Genomic DNA, 26,774 nt, shown 5'->3' with positions numbered 1-26,774 from the left:
CTTGGGTCACTGATGCAGATCTGGAGGTGCCGCAGGGGCACTGCTGGCCGGAGAAGACTCAGGGGACACGGGGTCTGTGTTGGCTCGGCCACCCCACAGCTACTCCAGGCCACACACTGGGACCAGGGGACCAGGGGACCAGGGGACCAGGGTTCCCTCACTGCTCCGGTCCGGGCCCAGAGAAGAAGGAAGGAGAAGGAGCCCGGGGCCACCCTGGGGACCAGCAGCAGGCCTTCCTGGCCAACATAGCTGTGGGGAGGGAGGGAGGGCAGGCAGCAGCAAGGAGGCCCCACCCTAGGAACATTCCGCTGCTCTAGGAAGAAGCTTTTATTACAAAATTGTCACAAGGAAGCGCTGCGTTCCCAGCCTGTGGGCTCTGACCGCCCCGATGCAGACCCAGACTCCCGAGGGCGGGGTGGGGGTCCCTAGACACCCAGTCCTGAAGTCACCCGCCCAGGGCTCCGGGGAGGTCTGAATCCCCCACCCCCAGGAAGTGGGGGGGGGGGAGGGGCGCGGGGAGGAGCAGGAGACCTTGGAGGCTGGAGAAGGCTGCAGCAGGCAGGCAGGGGCCGGAGGTGGCTCCCTTCGCCCACCCCGGTCCCCCGTGGGCCCGGCCCCCAGTCTCGGCCGGAGCAGCGTTGCGGGCGGAGGCGTCACGGGTGGGACGGGGAGCCGGGACCCGGTCCGCCGCTAGATGGCGCTCGACGCCCCGGCCGAGCGCGCCTGGCGCAGCAGCATGACCACGGCGGCCAGAAGCATGGCGGCGAAGAGCAGGAGAAGCGCGACCCAGGACCTGAAGTCTGTGCCCTTGCGCAGCTCCGGCGGCTCGGCGGGGATCAGGTTGGTCAGGTTGAGCATGTAGCCGAGCGCCCAGCCGACCGCGGTGTCCCCGGCCTGCGGGCGAGGGGCACGGCCTCAGCCTCCGCGCGGCCCGGGGGTCCCCCACCCCCACCCCCGCCAGTTCCTACCTTGCTCTGGAAGGTCACCCCTCCGAAGGCGCGCTCGTCGAAGCCGTAGCCGCGGCTCAGCAGCTGCTGCACGAACATGGCCCCCGCGCAGTAGTCGGGCAGGCGGGCCCGCTGCCCTGGAGCCTTAGCCTGCAGCTGGGACGCGCGGGGGAGACTGTCGGGCCGGCCGCCACCTGGAGGTCCGGGCCCACGAGGAGAGCTGGCCGGTGGCGTGCAGCACCCCTCCCCCCAACACACACCCACGGGCAGTGAGGGGCCAGAGGGGCCACCTCCTCCCCCCGCCCCCCCCCCCAGGGCAGGACTGTGCCCTCCAGGAAGGACAGTGTGACTTGTGGATGGATGGCCGTGGACACCCCCGCCCCGGAGGTGGGCCCCCCGGGGCACAGCAGGGATGACCACCCAGGGCGCAGCAGGCTGGCAGCGACCTTAGCCCGTGGTCAGGGCAACAGGAGAAGCTCCAGGCCCTCCGCATGGACCTTGGGCTGGCCTTTTGTCCCCCGCTTCCCCGCCCCCCCTAAGTCTGCCCGTGACTAGACCCCGAGAAGACAGGACGGGGCCTCGGTCACCACCAGAGCCCACAGACACTGTGTTTCTCCCGGGGTCTGGCAGACACCTGACACTCCGCCTGAGCAAGCGCTTCCGTCTTCCTTTTCTTGGTAACAGCGTCTAACCGGGGGCAGACCCCAGGAGCCTGGGTGTTGTCTTCAAAGTCTGGCTTCCCCACCCCTAAACTCCGCCGGTCCTTCCCGCTGCAACCAGTCCCCACCCCATCTCCCTCTGTGTGCCCTGCTGCCACGGGGCCTTTGCTATTCGCTCTGTCCTCCAGATCTCGGTTCTAGGGTCGGGCCTCAGGGAGGCATGATGCCAGCTGACCGGGGCCTCCTGTGCAACCCCGGGGAAGGCGGGAGTAGGCCTCACCTGACTCCACGTCTGGTTGCAGACGGCGACTACGGCTGTCTCCAACTGCTGCAGGGTTGCCACGGGAAGCCCCATCACAGACCTTAGGAAGTCCACGGTGTAGAAGAAAGCAGAGAAGGCCTGCAAGGGGGGTACGGTCTCCCCATGAGCAGGCCCCACACGCCACAGGGCACCCGCCCCCACTCCCACCCCCTGGACTCACCATGAAGTTCCCAGCCACTGGGGGCTGGAAGATGCCATTAAAGGAACATCGGGAGAAGCGGCAGGAGGAGAAATTGAAGAGTCCTAAGATGAGGCCACGGCAGAGGGCAGGGTCGCTGCTCCCTGCCAGGCTGACCCGGGTGCTGCTGTTGAAGGTCTGGGGCCGCTGGGCCGCGGTACACGGAGACTCATACACGTCCTGAAGCAGCACTTGGGTAGAATAGCCCCTCGGCCAGCAAGGGTGGAAGCCGTGGGTCTAGGGGGATGTAGGGCTGTGATAGGCATCACTCTTCCTCCAGAGTCTGCCCGCTACCCCTTGCCCGGGGCCTTTGGAAAGCCTCCCCAGAGGGCCTGCCTGTTGACTCTCTCGAAAGTCCCACTTGGGCAACATCGCTTTCTGCACTCAGGAGCAATCTATGGCTTCCCTTTATCTGCTGGACAAAATCCAGGCCTTTGGAGACCTGGCCCTGGCCCCCCTTTCCCCCAGTCAGGCACTCGCCAGACCCCCCCCCACCACCACTTGGCTTTTCCCCAGGAAGGATCCCTCCGCATCTATCCTGCCAGCTGATTACAACCCAGCTTTGGTTCCTGTTGCCGGAGGAGCCCTCCTCGGTCCAGGCTCTGCTCTGAACCCTCAGCTCCCATCTCTTCTCACCCCCCTCCCTCCAGGAGGGCACAGCGGTGCAGGTGGGCCAGAGGTGGTGGGGCACCTGGAGTGCACCAGCCAGCAGCCTCCGGAGGACCTGGTCACGGCCATAGCAGAGGAAGCTGTGGGTGTAGACGCAGTAGTGCTGGCCATAGAGCCGCAGCTGGACCTCATTGGCTGGATCCTCGGCTGGGCTGGCCGTCTCGAAGGTGATCTGTGTGGAGGCGCCCCCCAGGTCCATGGCCCCCAGCGTCCCCTTCCTTGGCCGGAACCACCGGCCCACCCAGCCATACTGTGGGGAGCGGAGGGTGGGGGTCAGCTGGTGGGTGGGTGCCACGCCCCCTGGCTCGCTGGGCTGACCGTCAGGCCCACCTTGATGAAGTTCTCCAGCAGGTAGTTGGCCGTCACCCAGCCGAACACCCCCTCGTCCTGGCCCGAGAGGATGTGGGCACCACGGAAATCGAAGGGATACCGGGTCAGCGTCCGGGTCACAGCCGCGAGCACATTGGCCGAGGCCTCGGGACTGGTCAGGCTGTAACACAGGGAGGACTCTGAGGGCCATCCTCGCCAGGGAGCCAAGATCCCGCTGCTGGGGTGCACCGTGTGTGGCCGGTCGGCCGCGTGGGTCCGCGCTCAGGGCCGCTGCCGAGGGTGTGTGGGGCCCACCCTATGCTGAGGCTCTTGTGGAGACCAGGAAGGCCAAGGGCACACTCACTTGAGCAGGCGCATGCCTGCTGTGGCTCCCAGGTAGAGGGGCGTGTGCACATGGCTCTCCTTGGGCACCTCCTGAAGCGCCTGGTCCAGGCATTCAACGAGACTCTGGCCAGCCCTGGAAGGGTCGTCTGCATAGCTAGAGATGCCTCCTCCTGGAGGGGGACAGGGAGATGGGCCCAAGCCTGACAGCCAGCCCCTGGAAGAGCCATGGGCCAGGAGGGCTGGGGACCTTGGGCTCCCAAGCCCGGTGGCAGCTTGGACACACCTTCCCAGTTTATGCCCTCAGAGACAAAAGGGCCTACCTGCCTTTGGGCCACCCAGTCTCTGAGGCTGCTGCCCGCCCATGGGTGTGGGCCCAGGTGCCAGGATAAAGCACTAGGCATTGTCAATCTGGCCTAGCCTCCCAAGGGGCGTGCCTGGGTGTGCCAGTCTTGGGCCAGGCAAAGCCCAAACCTCCCAGTCACTGCCTGAGGCTTACTTTCTAGAATGAACTGCCTGTAGCCTCTCCCAGGCCCAAGGTCCCAGCCTCTTTTGGAGGCTCCTGCAGCTCCTTCCTGGAGCAGGCCCCAGTGGCATCGGGCCAAGGCGCCTGGCTTCAGAGCCTGAGGCCAGAGAGGGCGCCTGAGGCCCTACAGTGAGTGGAGCGGGTGTCTAGGCGCAGGGGGCCTTACCGCGTACATTACAGGAGCTGTGCTGGCCCACGATGCCCGTGTCATTCTCCTTGTCTGCAGGCCACTTGTAGATGAACATGGACGTGTGCGAAGAGCCCGCGTCCAGGACAATGCCGTACTGGGAATGGGGGTGAGGGTGGGGACCTGAGGCCACGCCCCTTGGCTCCCCGGGTCTCCCCCCACCCCCACCCTGTGGCAAGGTTGGAACCTCCAGGATGAAGTACTGGGGTTCAGGCGGCAGGGACGACCACAGAGACACGGCTTGGTAGGGGAGAGAATGGGGGCAGGGGTAGACAGCCAGGAGCCTTTTCTCCTCTGACTGCAGGAACTTTCCTGGCAAGGGCAAGCTGAAGGGTTGTGTCAGTGTCAGAAAAGTCCCGGGACCACCCTCGGAAACGCCCTAGGGACGTGAGGTCCCCAGGTTGCAGTAGAGAAACCCAGTTGCAGGAACACCTGCACCCACGCTTTCTCCACGTCTGTGTCCCTACCTCTCTGACCTCAGCCCAGCCTCAGGATGTGGAAGACACCCCCTCCCTGAGCCTCAAGGCCAGCACCTCTGAGCTGGGTCCTGCAGAGCTGAGAGGGGCCACGTGGGCCTTCCTTGCAGTTCCAGGGGCCAGGCTCCCAGCACTGAGAGCCCCACTGGAGCCCGTGCCCTCTTGAGCAGGGGAAAGGGGCCTCTCCAGGCCTATTCCCCAACCCGGGAACAGCAGCATCAGCGGGCTAACCGCCACCCAGCCTCAGCAGCCCCCAAGCTGTGGCTCTTGGCTACAGAGCGCCCACTCCTGCGACCTCCCATCCTGGGCTGCTGGGGCTTGGAGCACCCACATGCCCCCAGCAAAGCTCTCTTCCTGCCAGTCCAATAAAGGGTCAAGGGAGCCGGCAGGACTGCGGGAGCCTGGCGGGAGCAGATCTGGCCTAGCCCACCCCAACGCCTCTAGGACCAGCCGGGCCTGTCCTCCCACCGGGCACCCCTCAAGGGCAGACCCCGCACTGTCAGGGCCACCGGGTGGGTGGGGAGGGGTCCCTAGGCTCCGACGCCCGCCGCGCCCCATCTGACTGAACCCTGAGGGTATGCATCCCTGGGGCACAGCACAGGGCTGGGGGCGGAGGGTCCAGCCGCAGCCTGGGGCGTCCTGGGGCTGCATCTGGGGAGCGGAGAGACAGCTTCTCGGCCGCGTCCCTGACAGGCTACGCGACGGGCACCGCGAGCGGGGAGTTCCCGGGACTCCACCCCCCCGCCCGGCCAGGAGCGCAGCGCAGCGCGGGTGGGGGTCCCCGGCTGCCGCGGGAGCGCAGCCTGGCCCTGCTCGGGTCCAAGCCTCCCAGCCGGGGCCCGCAACTCCGCGGACTGCGCCGGATGCCCGAGCGTGCACCTTGAGGGCGGGCAGCTCCCAGATGTCTCGAGTGGGGACGCACAGCAGTAGGAACCCGGCGAGGCCCGCCGCGGCCAGCAGCAACGGCGGCAGCAGCGACAGCACCTTCCCAGCCATGGGCGGGCGCGCGGGTGCACCAGACGTTGTCGAAGGGGCGGCAGGGAGCTGGAGGCCGGGGGCCCGGGGCCCGGGGGTAGGCGCCCAGGGCGGGGCGCGGACAGAGGCCACGGCTGGCCACGCCCACTGGCGGACCAGGACCGCCCACTGACTGGCCGCCCCGCCCACCGCCCGCCCGCCCCGCGAGCGCAGGTGGGAGAAGTGTCGGCTGAATCACCCGCGCCGCCCCTCCCAGCGCCCCCGGTCGCGGCTATCGAGCACCTCCTGCTTCCTGTCCGCCCAGTTCCGACACTCGTCCCCTCTGCCGCGTCCCCCTGACCCCTCGTGCTGGCTACCAGGGTCGGCCTGTGGGCACTGGGGGATTCCCCCCACCTCCCCTGGGCAGGACCTAGAGAAACCCCAGCCCTCTCCAGGAGAGTCTAGGCAGGAGGCCTGGCCTGGAAGGGTGGGCTGGGCTGGCTCTCAGGCAGCCTGGTTCAGAGGGCCAGGCTGCCGGAGTGGCCAGCTTTTCTCCGGCCTGATCCTGACCTGATCCTGACCTGAAGGAGCCACCACTAGCGACAGGAGCTGCACCGGTCCCGGCTGGGGTCCTGCCGAGCTCTCCATGAAATCAAGGGCCAGCCAGCCAGTGGTGCTGACCCAGCTGTAGGCCACACGGCAGGTAGCTGCAAAGGTACAGTCAGGCCCTGGGGACATCAGAGTGACCCAGTCTGGGCCTGCCCTCAAGGTGCTGAGGGCTCAAAGCTGGGCAGCCAAGCAACATGAAGCCAGACCTATCCCACACACAGCCCTAGTGCCAAGGTGACAGGTGAGGACACACCTAGAGAAAGGGGCAGGGTGGTCACGCTTACAGTGAACTGAGAGACCAGAGCCCAAGCTCATATGGACCAGTGCCAGTCTCCTGGCTCAGGGGCTGGCCCATCGCTGACACCCCCTCTGCCTGGAGAGTGGGGTGCCCAGAAGCCTGGACTGGGGAGGGCAGGGGGTGGGGAGCAGGAGGAGGGTCCTCTGTGCACCGGGCAAGGAGATAAGGGAGAAGCTCTCCCAGCCCTGGTTGTCTGCCAACAGGTCCCTGGATGCTGACTGGGATAGGGAAGCGCTCAGCCAGCCCTAGACCTCAGCTCTGCCCTTAATCCCCTGAACCGTCTGGCCTCTGCTTTAACTCCCCAGGCACCCTGTGAGCCACCCTAGCCAAGCATCACCCCTTTCCCTGGCCGGGAGCCACCCCCACTCCGGGCCTTAGGCAAAACAGGAATTCCGGCACCAAGAATCCCAGCCACGTAACAGCAGGGAGCCATGTGGCAAGACCACCCCGAGCGCCAGTGACTGGGGGCAGGGAGGTGGTGGCCAAAGGGTGGCCTTTGATGGGGACAGGGTCTGGGCAGCACCCGGGCTGGCTGGAACCAGCAGGAACAATTGGGCTGGGATGCTGCCCAGGCTGAGGAGCTGGTGTCACTGGCCTAGTGAAGGAGCTTTTCTTTCAGCTCTGGACCCCGAGAGCAGAAAGGGTGGGAATCCCGGAGATGGTTCAGCCTGCTCGCAACCCCATCTGGCTGGGCCCCAGCAGAGTCTCCGGGTGTGGCCAGCACAGGGCTGTGGCTCTGCGGGCACCCCCCTGCCCCTCCCTCTAGGCCTTTCTTCCACAGGGAGAGCCCAGAGGAGGGAGAGGCCTGCAGATTAAGTTGAAAAGAAAGAGACAAAGGCGGCCCACAGGGAGCCCAGCGCAAGAAAGGGCAGCCGGGCGCTGCCTACAGGCCCGCCCACCCTGTGCTGGCCCCCCTCCCGGCCCCCACACCTCACCGCACTGAGCCCAAGCAGGGTTCCCTGATGCTCTGGTTGGTCCTCGGACGGAGACCCACCAGCCGGGAGAGGATGGGGCCAGGGTAGTGGAGGCCTGGATGCGGGAGGGCTCGTGGCCCAGGGCCCAGATTAGTCCCGGAAGAGAAGGAAAGCAGGCAGGGAGCAGGGGGCAGCCAGGACGAAGCCTGAGAGTGAGTTCTCTCTGGGACAGAACCGGGGCCGCAACCTCCCTCCTTGGCGCAGAGACGTCCTTCCTGAGTGGGAGGTGGGCTGGGGGGCACGAAAGGGGGCTCCTGGCAGGAACTCACCATGGGAGGGGCCTCTGGGAACCTAGGGGTGACTGGGGGGGGGGAGGAGGGCTCCAGATGTGCTACATGTGGCCTGGCCCTGGGTCCTGGCAGAGGAATGCCTTTGCAGAGAGGTGCAGCCAGAGGGATCCAGACCTCCCAGGTCGCGGACCTTGCTGAGGCCCACGGACATCTTGGCTATGCCTGCCTCAGTCTCCCCGTTGGGAGGCGCCGCGTCTTATGGCTGAAACCTCTTAACCGGTAAAGGCCCTTCACTCTGTTCACCCGAAAAGTAAGACAGTCTATTTGACTAGCAAAAATTGGTGTATTTGGGGATGACAGAATCGCAGCTCGGCATTTACAAACTCCAACAAAACTACAGGCAGAGATCTGACAAAGAAAGGAGAGGATGCTATTTTACGGAGGAGACGGAGGAAGGGGTTATTCTGAACCCACGTCCACTGGAGAAAAGCGAGAGTTCAGAGTGACGGCCACTGGTGGGTCTCAGGGGGTGGGTTTCCCATAGGAGAGGTAGTGCGCATCTTTCCCTGGTGGGGCCTGTAAGTCATGATTCTTCCTGTGATTGGCCTTTAGGGCTCTGGCTCCCCCTTCCAGCCACATCCAGAGTCCACTTTGGTGACCCTTCCCTTCATTCACGTTCACAACTCACTGCTCCCTTTCTTCACGTGCTCATTCAGTCACTCAGCAAACACTTGTGCCCCAGGATCCGTGCATGCACAGTGAGCTAGGGGTGCTCCTGAACCGCACGGTGTGGGCACAGGGGAGGCCCACCCACCACCTGTCCTGAGGAGAGCGGATCTTCCAAAGGGACCCGGGGAAGGGGAAAAGGCTGTGGCGCCTTGTGAGGCACAGCAGACACACAGGAGAGCAGGTGGGGCAATTGTGCACGGTGGGAAGACTAACAACACGGGGGCGCCTGGGCGGCTCAGTGTGTTAAGCATCCGGCTTGTGATCTCAGCCCAGGTCTTTTTCTCAGGGTCATGGGTCCTATGCCCCGCACAGGGCTCCTCGCTGGGTGTGAAACCTATTAAAAAACAAACAAACATGGGGCGCCTGGGTGGCGCAGTCGGTTAAGCGTCTGACTTCAGCCAGGTCACGATCTCGCGGTCCGTGAGTTCGAGCCCCGCGTCAGGCTCCGGGCTAATGGTTCAGAGCCTGGAGCCTTTTCCGATTCTGTGTCTCCCTCTCTCTCTGCCCCTCCCCCGTTCATGCTCTGTCTCTCTCTGTCCCAAAAATAAATAAAAAACGTTGAAAAAAAATTAAAAACAAAAACAAAACAAACACACAAGAGGGGAACGGGTACATCAAAGACCCCTCCGTGGCCCCAGTCAGAGCCACGCACTCTCTTGGGTTTTACGTTCGTCAGTCTCATATTTCTCTCTATAGTGTTCCACTTATCCACGCATTTGCGTTCATATATATTTTTCCCCCTAAATAAATATATCTGTTGCGTTTCCTGTGCTGGACCGCAGTTTATGTTTACGTGCTGCACAGATGGTTCTGTAACTTGCTTCTTTCGCTCAAGTGACTTCTGAGGTCCGTCCACGTAGACCTCTGAAGTTGTGGTTGGTTTATTGTGGTTGCCGCACCGTTTTCTGGCCTGGCTCCCCTGAAGCCTGCACGTCATCATCCGAGTGCATGAGCTTGAGCATGAGCACGAACACGCAGGGGTCTCTAGCTCCAGGCTGGTTTTTTGGTTTTTTTTTTTTTTTGCATTTGCATTTGCATTTGCACGCATTTCCCTGGGGGAACTTCCTAGGAACAAGTGGGTGGTTGTATGCATGTGTGTGAGCATCCCCAGCAAACACTACATTGTTTTCAAAATGAGGGCGCCATCCGGCACTCCCAAGACCAGACACACAGTGTTGGTTCCCCTGCGTCCTCTCCGACGTTTGGAATTGACGTCACAACTTGATGGTTTGTGAGACGCTGGTGAACATGGACCCTCGAGATTTCTGTGGCGCTTCCTGTGTTTCTGAAGAGACGGGGTGTTTTTCCTGTCTGCTGTGCAAGTGCCTGTTCAGGCCCTTATTGCTTTTTCTAGAGGTTGTTTATGTTTTCGCATTCACTTGCAGGCATTCTTTATGTAGACTCTGAACGTTCATCCTGGCAGCGAAGTCATGGAAACTCTGAATTAGTCCAGATGTGTTGCTTTTCTGCTCCTATGGGGTCTCGTGTGAGTAGTCTACCGGGAGGTCGTAGGATGTTCTCCTCACTCGCTTTGTAAAGGCTTTGTTCGAGGGGCGCCTGGGGGGCTCAGCCCGTTAAGCGTAGGCTCTTGGTTTTGGCTCAGGTCATGATCTCACGGTTCATGGGTTCCAGCCCCGCGTCAGGCTCTATGCTGACCGTGCAGAGCCTGCTTGGGATTCTCTTTCTCTGCCTCTCCCCCACTCACACCGTCTCTGCCTCTCTCAAAGTAAGTGAATTAACTTCGGGGAAAAAATCGAAAGGTTTTAGCGTCCTGCTGATTGTGAGTCTGATCCACCTGGACGTGTTTTTTGTGGAGGGTGAGAGGAAGGGGTTCCGATTCCCGTTCTCCCGCCTGGGGAACCGGTCTTCCCGGGCCTTGTATCCCGTGGGCTGGCCTTTCTGCCCTGACGGGCGGGTCTGCAGACACGGGCCCATGCCCACACCATAGGGCATTCAGCCAGGGAGTGCTAGCGCGTCTCGATCTCTGGGAGGAAAGTCCCCTCTCCCTGCTTCTTTGGCTGGAGCCCTGAGCTCCTCCACAGAAATCTCTCGAACCAGCTTACCAAGTTCCTTGAAAAACCCTGTCGGTATTTCAACCACAAGCGGCCCTGAATGTAAACACCCGTTGCGTGGGCACATTCCCGGAGAAACCTCGCTAACGCAGCCAGAAGGGGGCGCTGCGCCGTCGGGAAGGAGTCCCCGGCGCAGCCTCCACGGAAGAGTGTCCTTGGGAAAGAATCCCGGTTCCCGCCCCGACAGGGACAGATGCACCGCCTCTCCTGCAAGAAGCCCGCCCCCCCGCCGCTCACCAGTGGCCGTCACCCCGACCCCCTGCTTCTCTCCAGTGGACGTGGGTTCAGAAAAACGCCTCCCAGCTTCCAGCGTCTCCATAACACAACATCCTCTCCTTCCCGTTGGATGTGCCTATGGCTTTCCCGTGGTTCGCAAAATAACTCACAATTTTATTCCTTTTTTTTTTTTTTGGAGAGCGAGCTCGTGAGCAGCAGAGCGAGAGAATCTCAGGCAGGCTCCACGCTCAGCACAGAGCCCAATGCGGGGTTTGATCCCAGAAACCCTGGGACCATGACCTGAGCCGAAATGCTCCACCAGCTAAGCCCACCACCCCCCCCGCACCCCCCGCCCGCCCTGTGACAGTTCTATTCTGAAGACTAACAGTGAGTTAGACTGTACTTGTCCTTTCCTGTGAAGTCCCTCTTCGGTCTGACCATCAGGGTTATATTAGCCTCGCAAACCTCTGGAAAAAGTTACATCGCATTTGCATTATCTGTTCCTTGAGAACTTGCCTGCAGGAGCACGCAGGCCTGGAGTTTTTCCCTGCAAGGCATCCACTTCAAGCGGACAGGCACGAGCTGTTAGTATCTGCCTAATTCCTGCCGCACAGGTCATGTTGTTTCTAGCATTTACGTCCGCCCCGGATGACTCCTCTGGCCAGGTGTCTGTCTTCTCAGCCACGCATTCCCCTTCAGCGATGTTCTCTCTGAGGCCTGTTTTCTGTTTCGCTGATTTGTACTCCCGTCTCTTTCACTCCACCTTGAGCGTATTATGTGAGCAGGAATTTCTGTGTCTGTTTCGGTTGTCTGCTCCCCAGTATCGAGAAAAGTAGCAAGTATGCAGTAAATGTTCACTACAAATTAAGTATAATTTCTTCCTTCCATATGCTTTGTTATTTATTCTGCTAGGTCTTTTTCCGGCTTCTGAAATTCTGAAATGCAATGCCCAGTTCAGTACTGACTAGCCTTCTTCTCTCCTGACGTGAGTGTCTAAGTGTCTGGATACATCTCCCTCTTGTCTGTGTTGGCTGCTGTATGCTCTTCGCTTCCATTTAGGTCAATTTTTTCCACTTTCGTTGGACTTTCTTATCTGACACATGAGCTGTTTAGGTGTGTGTATTTCAATATCCAGAAGTCTGGGCTCTTTCTGGTTCCCTTTTTGGTGTTGACTTGGAACTTCCCTGCATCCCGATTGGAGCGCGAGGTCTGTCTGAGAGCCATCCTCAAATATATTCTGACATTTGCCGGACTGGCTTTTTCCCCAGCACGTGGTCGTAAATAGTTAGACCTGTTCTGCGTGCGCCTGAAAAGAATGTGTGTTCTCCAGTTAGTAAGACTGACTAACGCGTTAACCTAATTCTGCCCATGACATCAAATTATTAGTAGTGTTCAAAACTACCACAGCCTACCAATTATTAGGGATGTATATTAAATTTCCAACTGTGATGGTAGGTTCAACAATTCTTTTTTTTTACTGTTCTGACAAGTCTCGACATATATCCATTTATAGCTTGAGTTCATAGAAGAATTTAGCCCAGATGTGCACGGAAATCCTTTATACTTTTTCCCCAGTGCCCTAGGTGGGCATTTCATTTGTTTTTGTGTTTTGGTTTTTTTTTTTTTTAAAGATTCATTTATTCATTTTGAGAGGCAATGTGCAGACGGAGCAGAGAGAGAGGGAGAGACAGAGAATCCCAAGCAGGCTGTGCACCATCAGCACCAAGCCCAATGTGGGGCTTGAACACATGAGCCGTGAGATCATGACCTGGGCTGGAATCGGGACACTTACCGCCTGAGCCACCCAGGCGCCCCCTATTCCCCATTTTACATGCACTTACGTGTCTGTGCGTGTGCACATGTGTGGCTCTCTGTAGTCTTATCACACTCACAGCCATGTGTCCCACCAGCAAGAACTCAACTGACCTTCACGAGACGCTCCCATGCTACCCCTTTCTAGCCACACCCACACGAGTTCTCAGCCTTTGTAATTGTATTACTTCACAACTGTTGTGTAAACGGATCAGGTACAACCTCTCCTTCTGAGATTGGCTTTTACCACTCAGCAACTTCCTTGAAGTTCACCCACATCGTTGAGCACAGCAATGGCTCCTTCCTTTTATGGCTGAATCGTATTCCAGGGTGTGGGTGAATCTACTCTGTTCGGTTGATCACCTAGAGAAAGACACTTGTGTAGTTTCTAGTTTGGGGCTATTACCAGTAAGGCTGTTATGAACACATGTTCCTGCATGAAAATGTCTTCACTGTCCTGGGATAAATGCCCAAGAAAGTAATTGCTGGCAAGTGTGAAGTCTGCAGGGCAGGGCAGCTGGCTGGAGACCCAAGGGAGGGTCAGGTCAGCGTTGCAGTCTTGAGTCCAAAGAGCGTCTCCAGATGCAGAATCCTTTCCTCTTTGGGGGGGTCGAAGGCCTTAAACTGATTAGATGTGGCCCATCCACATTATGCAGGGCGATCTGCTTTATGTAAATCCTAAACATATCTAATGCATACCTTCACAGCCATATGTAAATAGCTGTTTGACCAACGGGTGGACACCATACGCCAGCCAAGTTGACACATAAAATTAACAAACCATCATATATGGTATCCTATATTATTATTATTATTTGAAAATGAGACAGGAAGCATGAGTGGGGGAGAGGCAGACGGTGAGGGAGACAGAGACAATCCCAAGCAGGCTCTGTGCTCAGCACGGAGCCCAACACTGAACTTCACAGCCCTGGGATCACGACCTGAGCTGAAATCAAGAGTCAGACACTCAACCCACTGAGCCACCCAGGTGCCGCGTGTTAATTTTAGTTTTTAAAGGAACTACCAAAGTCTCTTCCGGAGCGGCTATGTCACTTGGCACTCCCACCAATAACATACGAGCGATTATTTCTCCACATCTTCACCAGCATATGGTGTTATCACTAGTTTTCGTTTTAGCTATTCTGATTGGGGTGTAACAGCTCAGCTCACTGTCGTTGTTTTCTTATTTTATTGTTTAATGTTTAGGAGAGAGAGAGACAGCAAGACAGAGCATGAGCAGGGGAGGGGCAGAGAGAGGGAGACACAGAATCCAAAACAGGCTCCAGGCTCTGAGCTGTCGGCACAGAGCCCGACGCGGGGCTCGAACTCACGGACCGTGAGATCATGACCTGAGCTAAAGTCAGACGCTCAACCGACTGAGCCACCCAGGTGCCCCAAGCTTTTTATCATTAGTTACTCTCTTCATCACTAGCAATGTCTTTTGCTCTAAAGTATGTTTTGTTTTATATTAACACAACCACTCAAGCTTTTCTTTCTTTCTTTCTTTTTTTTTTTTGACGCCATATCTTAGGTCTGTCTCTTAAAACAGCTATCCGAGTTCGTAAAACTGCAATCTGACAATTAGAGTTTAACCCATCCACCTATGTTGTGATTACCGATGTAGCTCTATCACCTTATTGTGTTTTGGGGTTTTTTGCTTTTTCTTAAAGATCGAACTTTTTTTTCCTTTTCTCACCCTGTCCGCCTGCGCCTCCCTTCTTGGGAAGGTGTTGTCCCTGGCTCTCCCAGTTATTTCAAGACACACTAAATGAAATTTAGAGCGGTATCTTGGCCCTTCTTACGAACAACGCAAGCACTGTCGGATGTGCACAGATTATTTCTTTCCTTGAAAAGGTGGTCCCCGATTCCCCTCCCACCCCTTTGAGAAAGGACTGGACTGAGGACTGGCTTCTAACGAACAAAGTTAAGTGAGACGAGGGTGTGACTCGGGACTCCTGAGCCCAGGTCCTCACAGGCACGTGGCTCCCTCACTGTTGCTTCTCCTGGGTCTCCGCTCTGGTGCAGCTGCAGTGATGTGAGGACGCTGGAGGTGACGAGCCCGGAGGTGCTCCGCCAACAGCCCACGAGGGCGCCTTCTTGGAAGCGGGCCCGTCGGAGATGGCGGCCCAGAAGGCTCCAAGCCAGAACTGGCCAGTGCAACTGCCCCTGAGCTCCTCACCCACAGAAATGGCAAGAAAGGAACTATAGATTTGGGGGCGTCAGTTAAGAGTCCGACTCGCGGTTTCAGCTCAGGTCACGATCTCACGGTTCATCGTGAGTTCAAGCCCCGCGTCGGGCTGTGCGCTGGCAGTGCGGGGCCTGCCTGGGCTTCTCTCTCCCCCCCCCCCCTTCTCCTCTCATGCTAAGTAAACATTTAGAAAATGACAATAACTCTTGCTTTAAACCGCTGAGCTTGAAGCTAATTTGTTCTGCAGCGGGAGAGAACTCATCCTTATTTAGGGTTCCTTCTTGACTCCTGCCTTTTTTCTGAAGTCCTTCCTCCAGATTGCCCGGTAGTGAAGTCCTATCGGTGGTAAACTTTCAACTATTTCTCAAGTGTTTTTATTTTGCCCTCATTCTTGAGTTTCTCTGGGGCTGGCCTTGGAGGGCAGCGAGTCTACGTCTTGGCCATCAAAGCCGCTACCCTCCGACTCTGATGGCACTTCCCCTGGAGGCCACTGGTTTCGTCTCGGCTCCTTCGTGATCTTGTAAGAGAAAATGTGCGTTTCTTCCCATTCAGCCTGGCTGGCAGTTGTTGGGATTTCTGGACCTGGGGATTGAGGTTTTCAGACAACTCTGGGAAACTCTAAGCTAGTTTATCTTCATATACCGTGCCTCCTCCCTCGTCCTCTCTTAGGAAATGCAACCAGATGGGTGACCCTCTCCCTCTGCCCTCCAGGACGCCCCCTCTCATTTGTGCTTCCGGTCTGAGTCTCTGGGCTGCGTTCTGGATCATTCCCTAAGCTGGTTTTTCACTAGCATTCTCATCTCAAGTTTAGTCCACTTGAGTTTTAAATTTCAATTTTTAAGTTTCTTTTTTTAGGCTTTACTGCTCACCTTTATAGACTATACTTTCACAGAATAAGAAAGTATGAGGACTCTTTCTTGTTCATATTTTCAAGAATCCTTTTTATTTCTTTAGACGAATAAAAATTCTCTTATATTCTCTGATCGCTCCACTGTCTGAACCGTCTGCAGAACCGGTGGTTTCTGCTGGCTCGTCGTGGAGGCTCCTCACAGTGTTTGCAAAAAAATCTAACTTGGAGATGCTCATTTTCCTTGGAACTTGACCTCCGTGAACCCTTAAGACCAAGTGAAGTTACGGTCTCCTCTGGGACAGGATCCTCAGGCAGGGACAGCGTTCTACCGCCACCACGCCTTGAGATATTTTGGTTGTCAGAACCGAGTGCGTGGACAGCAGTCAGCGTCACACAGGAGGGGACAGCCCCTCCCCCGTCAACACTTACTTGGCCCCAAATGTCACCGGCGCTTTGCCGGGCAGGGTTTGGCTTCTGCCAGCAGACTAGGACCGCTTAAAAGTCTCCCCTGAGGCCTCTACGCCCCACAGGTAGCCTGACTTCAGACTGCAGAGGACACGTTTGTTCACCCCACACGGAGCCCCAAGGACGAGGGGTTTCTATCCGAGTTGCCTGCCGACTCCACATCTCCCTCAGCTGGAGGGGCACACTCTGCGGAAGGTCTCCCGCTAGAAGACGCCTGGAGCGGACAATGCGCCACCTCCTGCCCCCCGAGTCACGTGAAGGCAGCACAGGGAACGCAGAACCCCAGGGCGTGGCGGACACCCCAGAGGTCACCGCTGCCGAGCCCGCCCCCCCAGAGGCTGCCACCTTCGTTGTTCCGGCCTCTGGGCGGTCCTTCACTCCTCCATCCTGGAGGGCTGGGTAGGAGCAAGCCGGGTGAAGCAGGGGGAGGGTGTTCCAGGAGACAGAAGAGCATTTGCGAAGACCGGAGGTGGGAGCTGACCGTCCAGCCCCGAATCATGTGGGGTAGGTCCTGGTGGGGGCGCTTGGCCTATGAGGAACCCTGGGGCACATCCGGGAGGCCCATGCAGACATCATTCCCGGGGACAGGGCCCTCCCCAGGACAGGGGCACACCAGAGCAGCCCTGGTGACCACGTCCTGCCCTGGCTGGAGTGTCTGGCGGGGTCAATGCCCTGAGCCTGGGTCACAGGTCGCTCCGTGGGGCCTAGTTTTGGCAAGGAGGAGTGACAGCTGGCCCGAGTTGTTTTAGGGTCTGGGATCTGTGAGGAGGGGCAAGCAGGCCAGCCTCGGCCCAGGCATGAACTCTGATCACTCTCCCCCAAAACCAGACACAGGCAGACCCCACTATTAGAAACCACCCCTTTTCTCCTCCCCGTGCTCCCGGCTGAAGGACAGCCAGCCCCTAGACCTGGGGCTCCTGCGCTCAATCACCCGTTAGGCCCCCAGGTGTTCCAGCCCCCCTCAGGGACCCTGACTCAGACCCGGGAGGAAACCCCCAGCGGCGGCTCCAAGGCAGCTCTTGGCTACTGTGTGTGAGGCCCCTCTGCTGGCTGTGGTCGGAAGTGCAGGCCAGGGGAAACCGCTATCTTTTCCCGAGACCCTGGGTCAGAGAGGACAGGCCTGCCACAAAGCCGCGGTGCCCAGGGCTGCCAGAGACCGGGTAAACACGAGGGGGAGTCCCCCGCTGACCACTGACAGCCGCTGGAGCAGCTTCAGGCTGTGACAGCACAATGAAGCCCCACCCCGGTTTAGCCCCCCCAGGCCAGGACCGAGTCCGTATCTGGAGCCACAAGACATTCCGGGGCACAGCCTGCCTGCTGGCCCCACCTGGGCTGGGGGTGGGGGGGGCGCTCTGGGGGAGCCCCGACTGGAAGAGAGGAAGAAACCCGTGTCCAGGCCAGTCAGGTGATCTTTAGCCTAAGTGGGGCTCAAGGAGGCACCTGCCCAGGCTGACTGCCAGGCCAGGTCCTAAGAGCCCCGCGCCCGCGCCCACGGCCATGGCCGGCTAGATGAAGGTGGAGTCCAAGGGCCCAGCATCCTGCTGGCCGAGGGCGCGCGCCTCAAACAGCTGCTTGATGAGGGCAGATTTCTCCTGCTCCAGCTGCGTGATGCGCTCACTCTTGTCGGTCACCTCCTGGACGGGCGGGAGGTCGGTCAGGGCACCCCGGGCCTCCAGCCCCCACCCTGCACCCCTCCCCGCACCTCACCTGCGTGAGGAGCCGGTTCTGCTCTTTCAGCATGAGGATGGTCTGCTGCTGCCAGCCTGGGGCTGACGGTGAGGTGGGGGCCAGGGCTGGGCACGGGGCCCCCGAGGACAATGAGGGCAGAGCCTACGGGAGGGCACAGTCAGGCAGGCCTAGCCTCCAGGACAAGGGTGAGGGGTGGCGCCAAGATGGGCACGGGCCCTAGGCGGGCGCTGGGTGGTCTGGGGGGGGCACTCACCCTGCCGGCACAGGCTGCGGCCAACAGTTCCCCCAGGCACCGGGCTACCTCCTGGACCTTGGGCAGCAGCCGGCCCAGCGGGAGGGGGCTCCCCTCAGTCCCAAGGTCCTGAGAGGAAAGCAGAAAAGGGGAAGGTCGGAGCGCAGGACCAGCCGCCGTGCCTCGAGAAGAGCCCTCACAGGTGGCACTCTTGTCTCCCCAAATTACTGCTTGAGCAGAGAGGGAGCCTACGGGTGTTGCCGGTGGGGGACATCACGGGGTGTGTGTGTCGGGGGTGGGGGTCCCAGCACCCTGGGAGGAGGGGCGGCCGATGTGTCCCGGAATAGGGCATCCCGGGCCTACCTGGGGGTGCCTGGGGTTAGGTGGGTGGTTCCTGCAGGTGCAGGGGGGGGGGTCACCCTGCCTAGGGACGGGGACAGCCCGGTCCCGGGCGGCGTTACTCACGGTGCTGGCCCTGCTCCGGCCCAGGCGGCGCTGGCGCTCCTGCACGCGCTGCAGCTGTTGCTGGTACCAGTCGCGGCCCCGGGCCATCATCTCCAGACCCTGGAGCAGCACCTCCTTTTCCTGCTCCAGCTCCTTCAGCTGCTTCAGCTGCACGTGCGGCAACGCACACGTGTGAATGGCACGCACGCACGCACGCACACACACACACGGCGCACGCCCCGCAACTCGGACGCGCGCTCACGCAGGCCAGCCGCGCCAGCACAGCTCTGCCGGCGCACGCGCCTGTACGTGAGTCCTACGCGTGCCCGTGTTGGGAAGCACCGCCCCGTTTGTCCCCTTGCGGGCGGGCTGTCCTCTCTCGGCCCCTCCACGCAGGCTTCCCCCACAGGAACGCAGGCGACACCCCCGAGCTCAGCAGCTTCCTTTGGAGAAAATGGCGAGCACGCAGCGGGGGAGCCGGGCTCAGTTTTGGCAAAGGACAGCCTCATGAAGCCGGCTGGTGCAGGGGCAGTTCTGGGGAGGGGCCGTGCCCACTGCATGGTGCACGGAGGCTGCTTTCTCCCTAAAGGACTTCTTCGTGTGGTCTAGAGCCACGTCTCAAGTGTATTCAAACCCAGACACGGGGACAGATGTTTGTAATTAACTCACATTCCAGCCATAGGTCCCCCAGAACCCAGGCTTGACTGCCACCTCCCAGGCAGAGGGGTGGTCCAGGAGACCAAGCGTGGGGGCCAAGTCCTATCCCAGGCAAGGTGGAGAATCCCCCAGAGCCCTCACTCACCAGGTCACAGTCCACGCCGTTGGTGATGGTGTGCCTCCGACGTTCCCCTCGGGCACGGGGGGCCCGATGGGCATCGCCCATGCCTAGCTCCCGGGCCCTGCAGGCCGCTGCACCTGCCGCAGAGGAGCAAGGACCTGGGTCACTTCCAGGCCTGCCTAGTCAAGCTCAACGTCCCCCACCCCAAGCCTGGCGGTGCACAGCTGGGTGTCCAGGCCTACGTCTCTCTGGGTTCATGGGCAACTCAGAGCCTCTGCACGGGCCCTCCCCATCTCAACCCATCCTGGGGGCACGGGCAACGGCCCAGCGCAGCACACACCTTGCCTCTGTGCCTGGCTGGCGGCTGGCTCCCCACTCCATCCCCACCAGCTCCCCTCACCCCTCCCTTGGTAAGGGCCGTGTGACCGCTGAGGCTGCTTGTCTGTACACACAACACAAATGTGTGCGCCCACACACATGCCTCAGCACGAGCGCCCTGGGGCAGGGGCTTCACCCGGTTCTTCTCAGCACTCCCGGTGCCCAGGGTGCTTCGAGTACACTGCAGGGGCTCATGGGCTGCTAAGTACAGGGGGAGTGAGCAGGCCTCTGGCCGTCCCTGCTTCTCCCTCCGGGTCTGCCGGGGCCTTCAGGGGTGACGGGAGTCCGTGCAGGTGAAGTGTGTGCAGCTGAGTGTGCTTGGGGCTGAAAAGCCATCGGGGCCAGCTGACTTCCCCGGGGGATGGGGAGCGCGTGCAGGGCAACCCGCGAGGCAGAGTAAGGTGCGGGTGTGGAGAAGGTCACCCTCCTGGCTCCCGAGCCCTATTCCCCCACACCAGGCTCAGCCTCACAGGCTCTGCCCCCTGCACTGGGGGCGGTGGTGCAAGGAGGGAACATGTCCACAGGGCTGGCACCAGGTCTCTGCAGGCCTCCAGCCGGCCCTGGCAGACAGGCTCCGAGCCAGCCCAAAGTTCACGTCCCAACCTGCCCATGCTGCATGGCTGGCACAGAAGATACAGCAGAGGGAGGCTAGAGAGCATGGAACCTCAGAACCCCCGGGCTTGGTGTGGGGGCAGCTCCCAGATTCCCAGATGACAGCACGCTGGATGTTCAGAGGGACCAGCAGGCGGACGCAGCCCTGTCGGTCCCCGTCTGGGCCTGAGCTAGCAGCTTCCACCAAGGGGGCCAGGGCAGGCCTGGGTGCACTGAGCTCCAGCAGGGGATAGGGAAGGGGCCCCTGGATCTCTGGAGCGGGGGGCTCTGTGAGTATGAGGGCTTTCTCTTCCTGGAAATCTGCGGGAGCTTGGAGTGCCAAAACATGCCATGCCTCTCGTCTGGGTCTCTGCCTGGAAAAGGTGACAGTGAGAGCCTGGCCTGAGACTAAAGCTGTTCTGTGGTGTCAGGCACCCGGACAGAGCAGGACTGCAGGTCTGAGGCCTCCAAACCCCAGTCCCATGGCTGATTTTCAACTACATGCAGCCACAGGGACGGCACTAGCCCTGCACTCAGAAGTGCCCCCTGCCTGCCCACACTACAGGGACAGAGTGGTTGGGCAGTGAGGAGCAGGGGGAGCCCCCAGCCTGGGGTGGGCTTCTGGACGGCTGCACCAAGGAGGCCGGGAGCCACTGTGGCTCCAAGCACCAGTCATGGGGCTGGGGGACATGGGCAAGGCTGGGGTGGAGGTCCAATGAAGCTGCCAGAGCAGTGAAGGCATAGAAAGGGCTGGCAGCGGCCATTGGGGGGGGGGGGGCGGGAGGCCTGCACCAGGTGGTGCACAGGTGCAGGCTGAATGGGCTGAGGGGTCTGGACCCTGCCGCCAGCCATAGTGCAGGTGTTATTTCCAGGGAAGACACTGGTGGGGGGGGGGGTGGGCACAGGGGAGCCCTTCAGCCATCTCCCAGCACTGCCAACTGGACCGGAAGCTAGGCAAGCAGCCTGCCGTCCATCCAGAGCGGCTGCGCCTGGGTCTCTCCCTGGTGTCACCCCTGCAGGCTTGAAGATTGGGCTGGAGACTCACCCACCGCTTCGCTCTTCCTGGCAACCAGGCCCTGGCCTCAGTGGTGGAGGCAGCAAGCCCAGCCGTCTGAGCGGAGCTGCGGGACTGAGAACCCAAAAAGGCAGCGAGGGCCCCGCCCAGCCTGGGCCCCTCTCTCCTCTGCACTAGAGGAAAACTCTGCCTAGGCAGTTACCACGGATACGATCGAGGGTCTAAGTGTCCCCAGGTGTGGGGCAGGGGTCCTCAGTGCTCAGCTCAGGCCTGTACAGTGGCTTCCTGGTGGAGTTTGGGGGTCATCCACCAGCCCCTGGGCCCTACGATGGCCTCCCGCTGTGGAGGGGGAGGGGCTGGCCCCTGAGCACACCGGGAACCCAGGAGGCCGCTTTCCCTCCAGGCGCTTACCGGCCCCCGCGGTAAGAGAAGGGCCGCAGCGCCTCTGCGGCTCTGGCCTGAGGCGCCGGTCGCGGGGGTTCGGCGGGGGGCGGCTACGAGGCGGGGCTGGGGGCCGCCCCGCACTCACCAGCGTCCGCGCTCGGGCTCCGCTCCAGCGCCGCGCCCTGGGGCCGCTCGGGCTCCGCGGGACCGGGCGCTGCCTCGGCGGGTCCGCACAGCTTCTCTAGGCTCCGGGCCGCGCCGCCGGGGACGGCTGGCGGGGGCCGCGCGCCCAGGGGCAGGGGCTTCCTCTCCAGGACCGTCCGCGGCTCGTCAGCCGGCGCGAACACCAGGCGCGGCGGCGGCGGCGGCTGACCCCCGGGCCGCGCCGGGCAGCCTCCCCGGGCCGGGGCGCGCGCCTGGCCCCGCGGGCCGCCGTCGGCGCTCAGCAGCGAGGTGCGCAGGCCGGCCACGAAGCGCTCGAAGGTCAGGTAGCCGCTGGCCGGGGCCACCTGGCGCAGGCCTTCGAGCACGCCGCGGGGCAGCTCGCGCGCGTCAGCGCCCTGCCAGCGGGACTCGATCTCGCGCAGGTGCACGCAGCCGCGCCGCCGGTCGTCCAGGATGTCGAACAGCGTGCGCAGGCTCTGCAGGAAGGCGCGCGGCAGCCCCTCCGTGCCGGGCGCGGGCGCGGCGGGCGGCCCGTGGCCCGGCTCGGCCATCGCGGCTCCGGCCATGGGCTGCCGCCGCCGGGCTCCGTCCTGGGCTCGGTCCCCGCGGCGTCCGCGCTCCGTCCCCCCGGGGCCCGACGGCGGGGCCCGGCCGGCGCGCGCAACCCGGCGCGACAATAGCTGCGACTTTTTGAATGGACCCTTCTCGTGGCGTCAGCGCTCATTAGCATTCGCGGCAGCCATTGGCCGAAGCCGGCCCGTCTGCTCCCGGATTGGCTGAGAGGCCGCCAGCCCGGTTTGATTTTTCCGCCGAGGGCCCCGCCCCGCCCCGCGCGCTCCCGCCGCCGTGCGGGGAGGGGCCGGGGGTGCGCCGAGACACGGGTACTAGCCTGGGGGCGGGGTCCCGACTCGGCCTCCTCCGGGTCTCGCGGGTGGCGGGCGGAGCCCCGAGCGGACCCCTTTCTCCTCCCCCTCCCCCTCTCGCGGCGGCTCAGCCCTCTCGGAGGGGCGGGGCCCGGCGCCCTACGAAAACCTGTCCCCAGGTGGCCTCGTGGGGTAAGGATGGGGAGCACGCCTCCTCTGGGAGTCACCTTCCCTGTCTGACTCCCCTGGGGACTCTTCGCTGACGGTCCCCGGGCCCAGGCACCTCGACTCTGGGGCCCATGTGCCAGGAGAGTCCCAAGAGGACTGGGCTCCAGCCAGCAGGACGCTTCCCCTTACAGAGGCCTGTCTGTCCACACTGCTGCCGGCTCCTCCCCTTGTCCCTGGGGATAGCCTGGCCTTTCCTGCCTACTGCAGGACAAAGCCACTTTTTCCTGTGTCCCCAGATCCCCATCTGGTGACCAGCTCTCCTCTGCTCCAGCCTCTTCCCCTGGCCGGACCCTTCCTCCAGCGGTTCCCCAGGCGCTCCCGGCCAGGCAGCCCTGTGTCCCCAGCGGCCCCTGCTTCATTTCCAGCCAGCATCCAGCCATTCTGTCTGGTCAGTCTGGGAGGGGGCCGGGGCTTAGCCTGCGGTCTCGTCCAGAAGAGAACTTCCTCTTGCTAGGGCGGTAAGGTGACTTTCTTCCTGCCCAGGACGTGCGGTCCGCTGGGACAGGTGCCCTGTTCATGAGAGCCCCCCTGTCAGGGCTTCCTGACTCCATTGAAAATGCGGCCTTCCTTTATTACCTTTCACACGCCTCCGAGTTGAGGCTCCTTTATGGTAAGGAATTTTGGAAGCACCTGGAAAGCTGTGAGCCTGGAGTTTCCCCGTGGAGCCTAGCTCATCCCAGCCTTCCCCTTCAGGGACGGGACTAGCCAGAGTCCCAGGACAGCATTCAGACCGCTTTTCCTGTAGTTCGCCTCTCCCTCCCCCTCTCCCTCCAGCACACCCTGCCCCATCCCCCATCCTGGGGGTGCCCAGCGTTCTCTCACCTCTGGGCCCTTGCACACGGTAGCTGTCCCGCCAGGAACAAGTTTCCCTGTCTGCTCCTGGCCAATCACTGTGCGTCCTTTGAAGCCCCACTCAGGTACCTGACCCACCCTTGGAAGTCTGGTTAGATGTCCTGACCTTCGAAGCACAAGGCTGCTTTCTCCTAGCCCTTGTGCTTCTCTCCCCACGGGTCCTTCCCTGTGCTTTCTGGAAGCAGGACAGGGCCACCCCAAGGCCTGGCTTCAGCCTGGCCCACAGTGGAGGCTTAGTGGGTGACCAGCACATGGGAAGCCTCATCCTGGAGGTCACAGTGGAAACGCCACCCTTGGGTGGGATGGGGAGGCCCAGGGACAGCTCCGTGGTGGTGGTGGTGGTGGGGGGGGGGGTGTTGTGTGGATGTGGAGGCCAGCGGCCAGCGGCAGCAAGCGATGCTGCTACAGCTCAGGACAGCAGGACCGCGTGGCCAGCAGCACCCAGGCCAGGGCCACTGTGAGCCTGAGTCCGCCGTGCAGAGAAAGCAAGGCCTGCTCAGAGTATCAGGAGCCATGGAGGAGGAAGTCCCCACTGGCCTTTGGCCTGCCGGCCTCCCGGTGGGCTTCTCTGGCTAGGCACTGGAGGAAGGTACAGAAAAAACTGGAGTCAGTCCCAGCTCTGGGTGTGGGACTAAGGTGTGGCCCGCGTGTACTTCCTGTCCTGAATTCTGACCGCTTCCTCCTCTCTAGCCTGGCCCGACACTTTCCTAGCTCTGTACCTTTCAGTGTTGCTATCTCCCCCGGAGGGCTTCCCAGAGCCCCGAGCCAGGTGGGTCCCCTGTGGCCCCTGTACTTTTTGAGGGGCCCATCCCCGTTGTGATCATGTTCTCACCGTGCCAGCTTGGAGCTCCTTGGAGGTGGACAGGGGGACTGGGCCCCTTTGTCCCCTGCCTAACGCAGCACGGAGTCAAGGACAGGTAGCTGCCCAGTTCTGGCGATTCTCTGGTCTCTATTCCTGCAGTAACAACCAGGGACCTTGGCCAAAAGCCTGCCTTTTGCAGGTGGTCCAGGAGGCTGTTACTCACCCCTGCCTCCCTGGCACTCCCCCCTGTCTGCCCAGGTGGGTCAGCTCTGCTTCTTCTGGCTCTTTAGGTGCCTCTGGCTACACAGCCTCAATTGGCCAAGCCCTCCCGATCTCAGCCCCACCCCCACCTTGAAGTGAGATTTGGGGGTCACTCTGAGATGAGCCCTGAGTTCACGTGACACCTGCCTTCAAGGGCACATGTGCAGGGGGTAAGGGTTCCCCTAGACGCTGGCCTGGGGTGTGGGACCTACTCCGCTCCTTGGTTCCTTACCTCCCATGCACATCTCCAACATCTGCCCCAAACTGCGCTTCGACTGCCACAAACCATTGGAGCAGACCACTCATTCATTCATTCATTCATTCATTCATTCATTCAGAGAGCACTCCCTGAACACTTGCTGTGGCCCAGTCACTGTGCTAGATGTGGGATTCAACACTCATTCACCCAACAAACATTTCTTGAGTTCCTCCTGTGTGCTGGGCATTCATCTAGAGTGAGGGGGCACAGCAGTGAACCGGACTACATCCAGCTGTTGTGGAGTTTCCTTTCTGAGGGGAGTCGGGCAGCGAAGAACGCAGAAAGGCAGGAAGGAACAGAGGTGGATGGGAAGGTGCTGTCTGAGCCAACATGAGCTGGGATGGTCTCCCCAAGGAGGTGACACAGGAGCAGAGACCTGGCAGAGTGTGGCAGGAAGTCTCTGGGAAAGAGTGGTCCAGGTAGGAGGAACAGCGAGTGCAAAGGTCCTGAGGCAGGCCTAAGGCCATCCTTGAAAAGTCCACCAGAATTTAGAGTGCACCCCCAGGGGGCTGTGAAGCTCTCCTTCCTAACCCAAGAAAGGAACATGTGGGAGTTTCTATGTACAGAACCTGCCTGCACCGAGACACAATTGCCTTGTAAGGGTTAAATTGTAGTGTGGGGCTAACTCTTAGCTTGAAAAATAACAGCCTCATACTCTTGTAAATTAGGCTTCACCAATTAAGGAAACAAAGGTTCAAAGAAAAGAGCATCAGAGGCAGGGTCAAGGAGATCCACTGGTTGCAACTTAGAGGCAGAAAGTCTAAAATAAACACCTCATTAGGCGACTGTTTCTAACTCATCTGGAAATTGTTTCTTTGTTCTGTTCCCAGGTGGTGATAAAACGATGTGATCGGCTATAAAAACTCCGTACCCTGGCTGTTCCGGGCGCACTCTTATCAAGAGTGTTGGTCCCGATCGGTCGGCCTTGCCTCTCATTGTCATAAACTTTGTTGTGACTGTCACTGGTGCCTGTAGCATTCTGTTTCACGAGTCGTGTGGATGCAACAGCCTTAACAGGGGTTAGCTGGGGCAGGTCTGGAGGAGAGGTCACTTCTCATTTCGGGTCCCAAAATGCCATTTGAATTTGTTTTACTTTAAGATTTAATAAAAACTTTTTTTTTGGAAGCTTTGTCCCCAAATGGCTCAAGCTACTCTCATTATTTTTCACAAGGGAGTTTATAGACATCAAGATGCCTATTTTAATAATAGGAAAATATTTTAATTTTTTTTTTAACATTTATTTATTTTTGGGACAGAGAGAGACAGAGCATGAACGGGGGAGGGGCAGAGAGAGAGGGAGACACAGAATCGGAAGCAGGCTCCAGGCTCTGAGCCATCAGCCCAGAGCCTGACGCGGGGCTCGAACTCACGGACCGCGAGATCGTGACCTAAGCCGAAGTCGGACACTCAACCGACTGAGCCACCCAGGCGCCCCTAATAGGAAAATATTTTAAAGTCACAGTTAAGATAATGCGGCAGGGCGAAGGGCGAACCTGAGCGGTTCCGGTTACGTGGCAATGCGAAGGACGAAAGGTGTGAAGGAGGAAGCCCCGGCGGGTGCTGGGTGGCCCTCTTGGGAGGTCTTGGCGGCATCCAGACAGCCGACCCTACTGACGATCGGGCTCTATCCTCCCCAGCCCAGACGGCAGGGGTCTTGGTCAAGGCAAACACGGTCTCCACGTCGGGTGCCCTGACCCTCAGGGCTGTGGGGTCCAGAGGGGGGTACGTTAGAACTGAAGTCCGCCCTCACGCGCCGGGATCGGGGGTTTCGGGGCTTCCCGACTCAGGGGCCCCGGGCCCCCACGCCTCGGGCGTCGCTAG

General features: G+C 60.5%; 2 protein-coding genes and 1 long non-coding RNA gene across 4 annotated transcripts; 1 reads left to right on the top strand and 2 right to left on the bottom strand.

Annotated features, from left to right (window-relative positions):
* Positions 1-312: 312 nt before the first annotated feature.
* Positions 313-5,742, bottom strand: ENTPD2 (ectonucleoside triphosphate diphosphohydrolase 2). Of its 2 annotated transcripts, XM_023243092.2 has the most exons (9): positions 5,495-5,738; positions 4,119-4,236; positions 3,449-3,599; positions 3,106-3,265; positions 2,798-3,025; positions 2,089-2,343; positions 1,887-2,006; positions 969-1,103; positions 313-894 (listed from the first exon to the last, which is right to left on the bottom strand). In XM_023243092.2, the coding sequence occupies exons 1-9, from the start codon at positions 5,609-5,611 to the stop codon at positions 691-693; spliced, it is 1,488 nt and encodes a 495-aa protein (XP_023098860.2). In that variant the 5' UTR covers positions 5,612-5,738; the 3' UTR covers positions 313-690. The 2 variants fall into 2 exon arrangements, with proteins under 2 accessions (XP_023098860.2, XP_023098861.2); XM_023243093.2 differs by lacking the exon at positions 2,798-3,025 and having other exon boundaries at positions 5,495-5,742.
* Positions 5,743-15,617: 9,875 nt separating this feature from the next.
* Positions 15,618-22,376, bottom strand: SAPCD2 (suppressor APC domain containing 2). The gene is made up of 6 exons (XM_023243096.2): positions 21,669-22,376; positions 19,180-19,292; positions 18,399-18,545; positions 17,955-18,062; positions 17,720-17,842; positions 15,618-17,646 (listed from the first exon to the last, which is right to left on the bottom strand). Exons 1-6 carry the CDS (start codon positions 22,252-22,254, stop codon positions 17,518-17,520), a joined length of 1,206 nt encoding a protein of 401 aa, XP_023098864.2. The 5' UTR covers positions 22,255-22,376; the 3' UTR covers positions 15,618-17,517.
* A 75-nt stretch (positions 22,377-22,451) lies between these two features.
* LOC109494062 lies at positions 22,452-26,073 on the top strand. Its single transcript, XR_002148659.3, has 2 exons — positions 22,452-23,167; positions 25,784-26,073. It is a non-coding gene; the product is annotated as an uncharacterized LOC109494062 (long non-coding RNA).
* The last annotated feature ends 701 nt before the right edge of the window (positions 26,074-26,774 follow it).

The sequence above is a fragment of the Felis catus genome, chromosome D4 (assembly GCF_018350175.1).
Source record: "Felis catus isolate Fca126 chromosome D4, F.catus_Fca126_mat1.0, whole genome shotgun sequence".
NCBI lineage: Eukaryota > Metazoa > Chordata > Mammalia > Carnivora > Felidae > Felis > Felis catus.
Note: the sequence above shows the minus strand (reverse complement) of the source record. Positions and strands in the feature narration are given on the sequence as shown.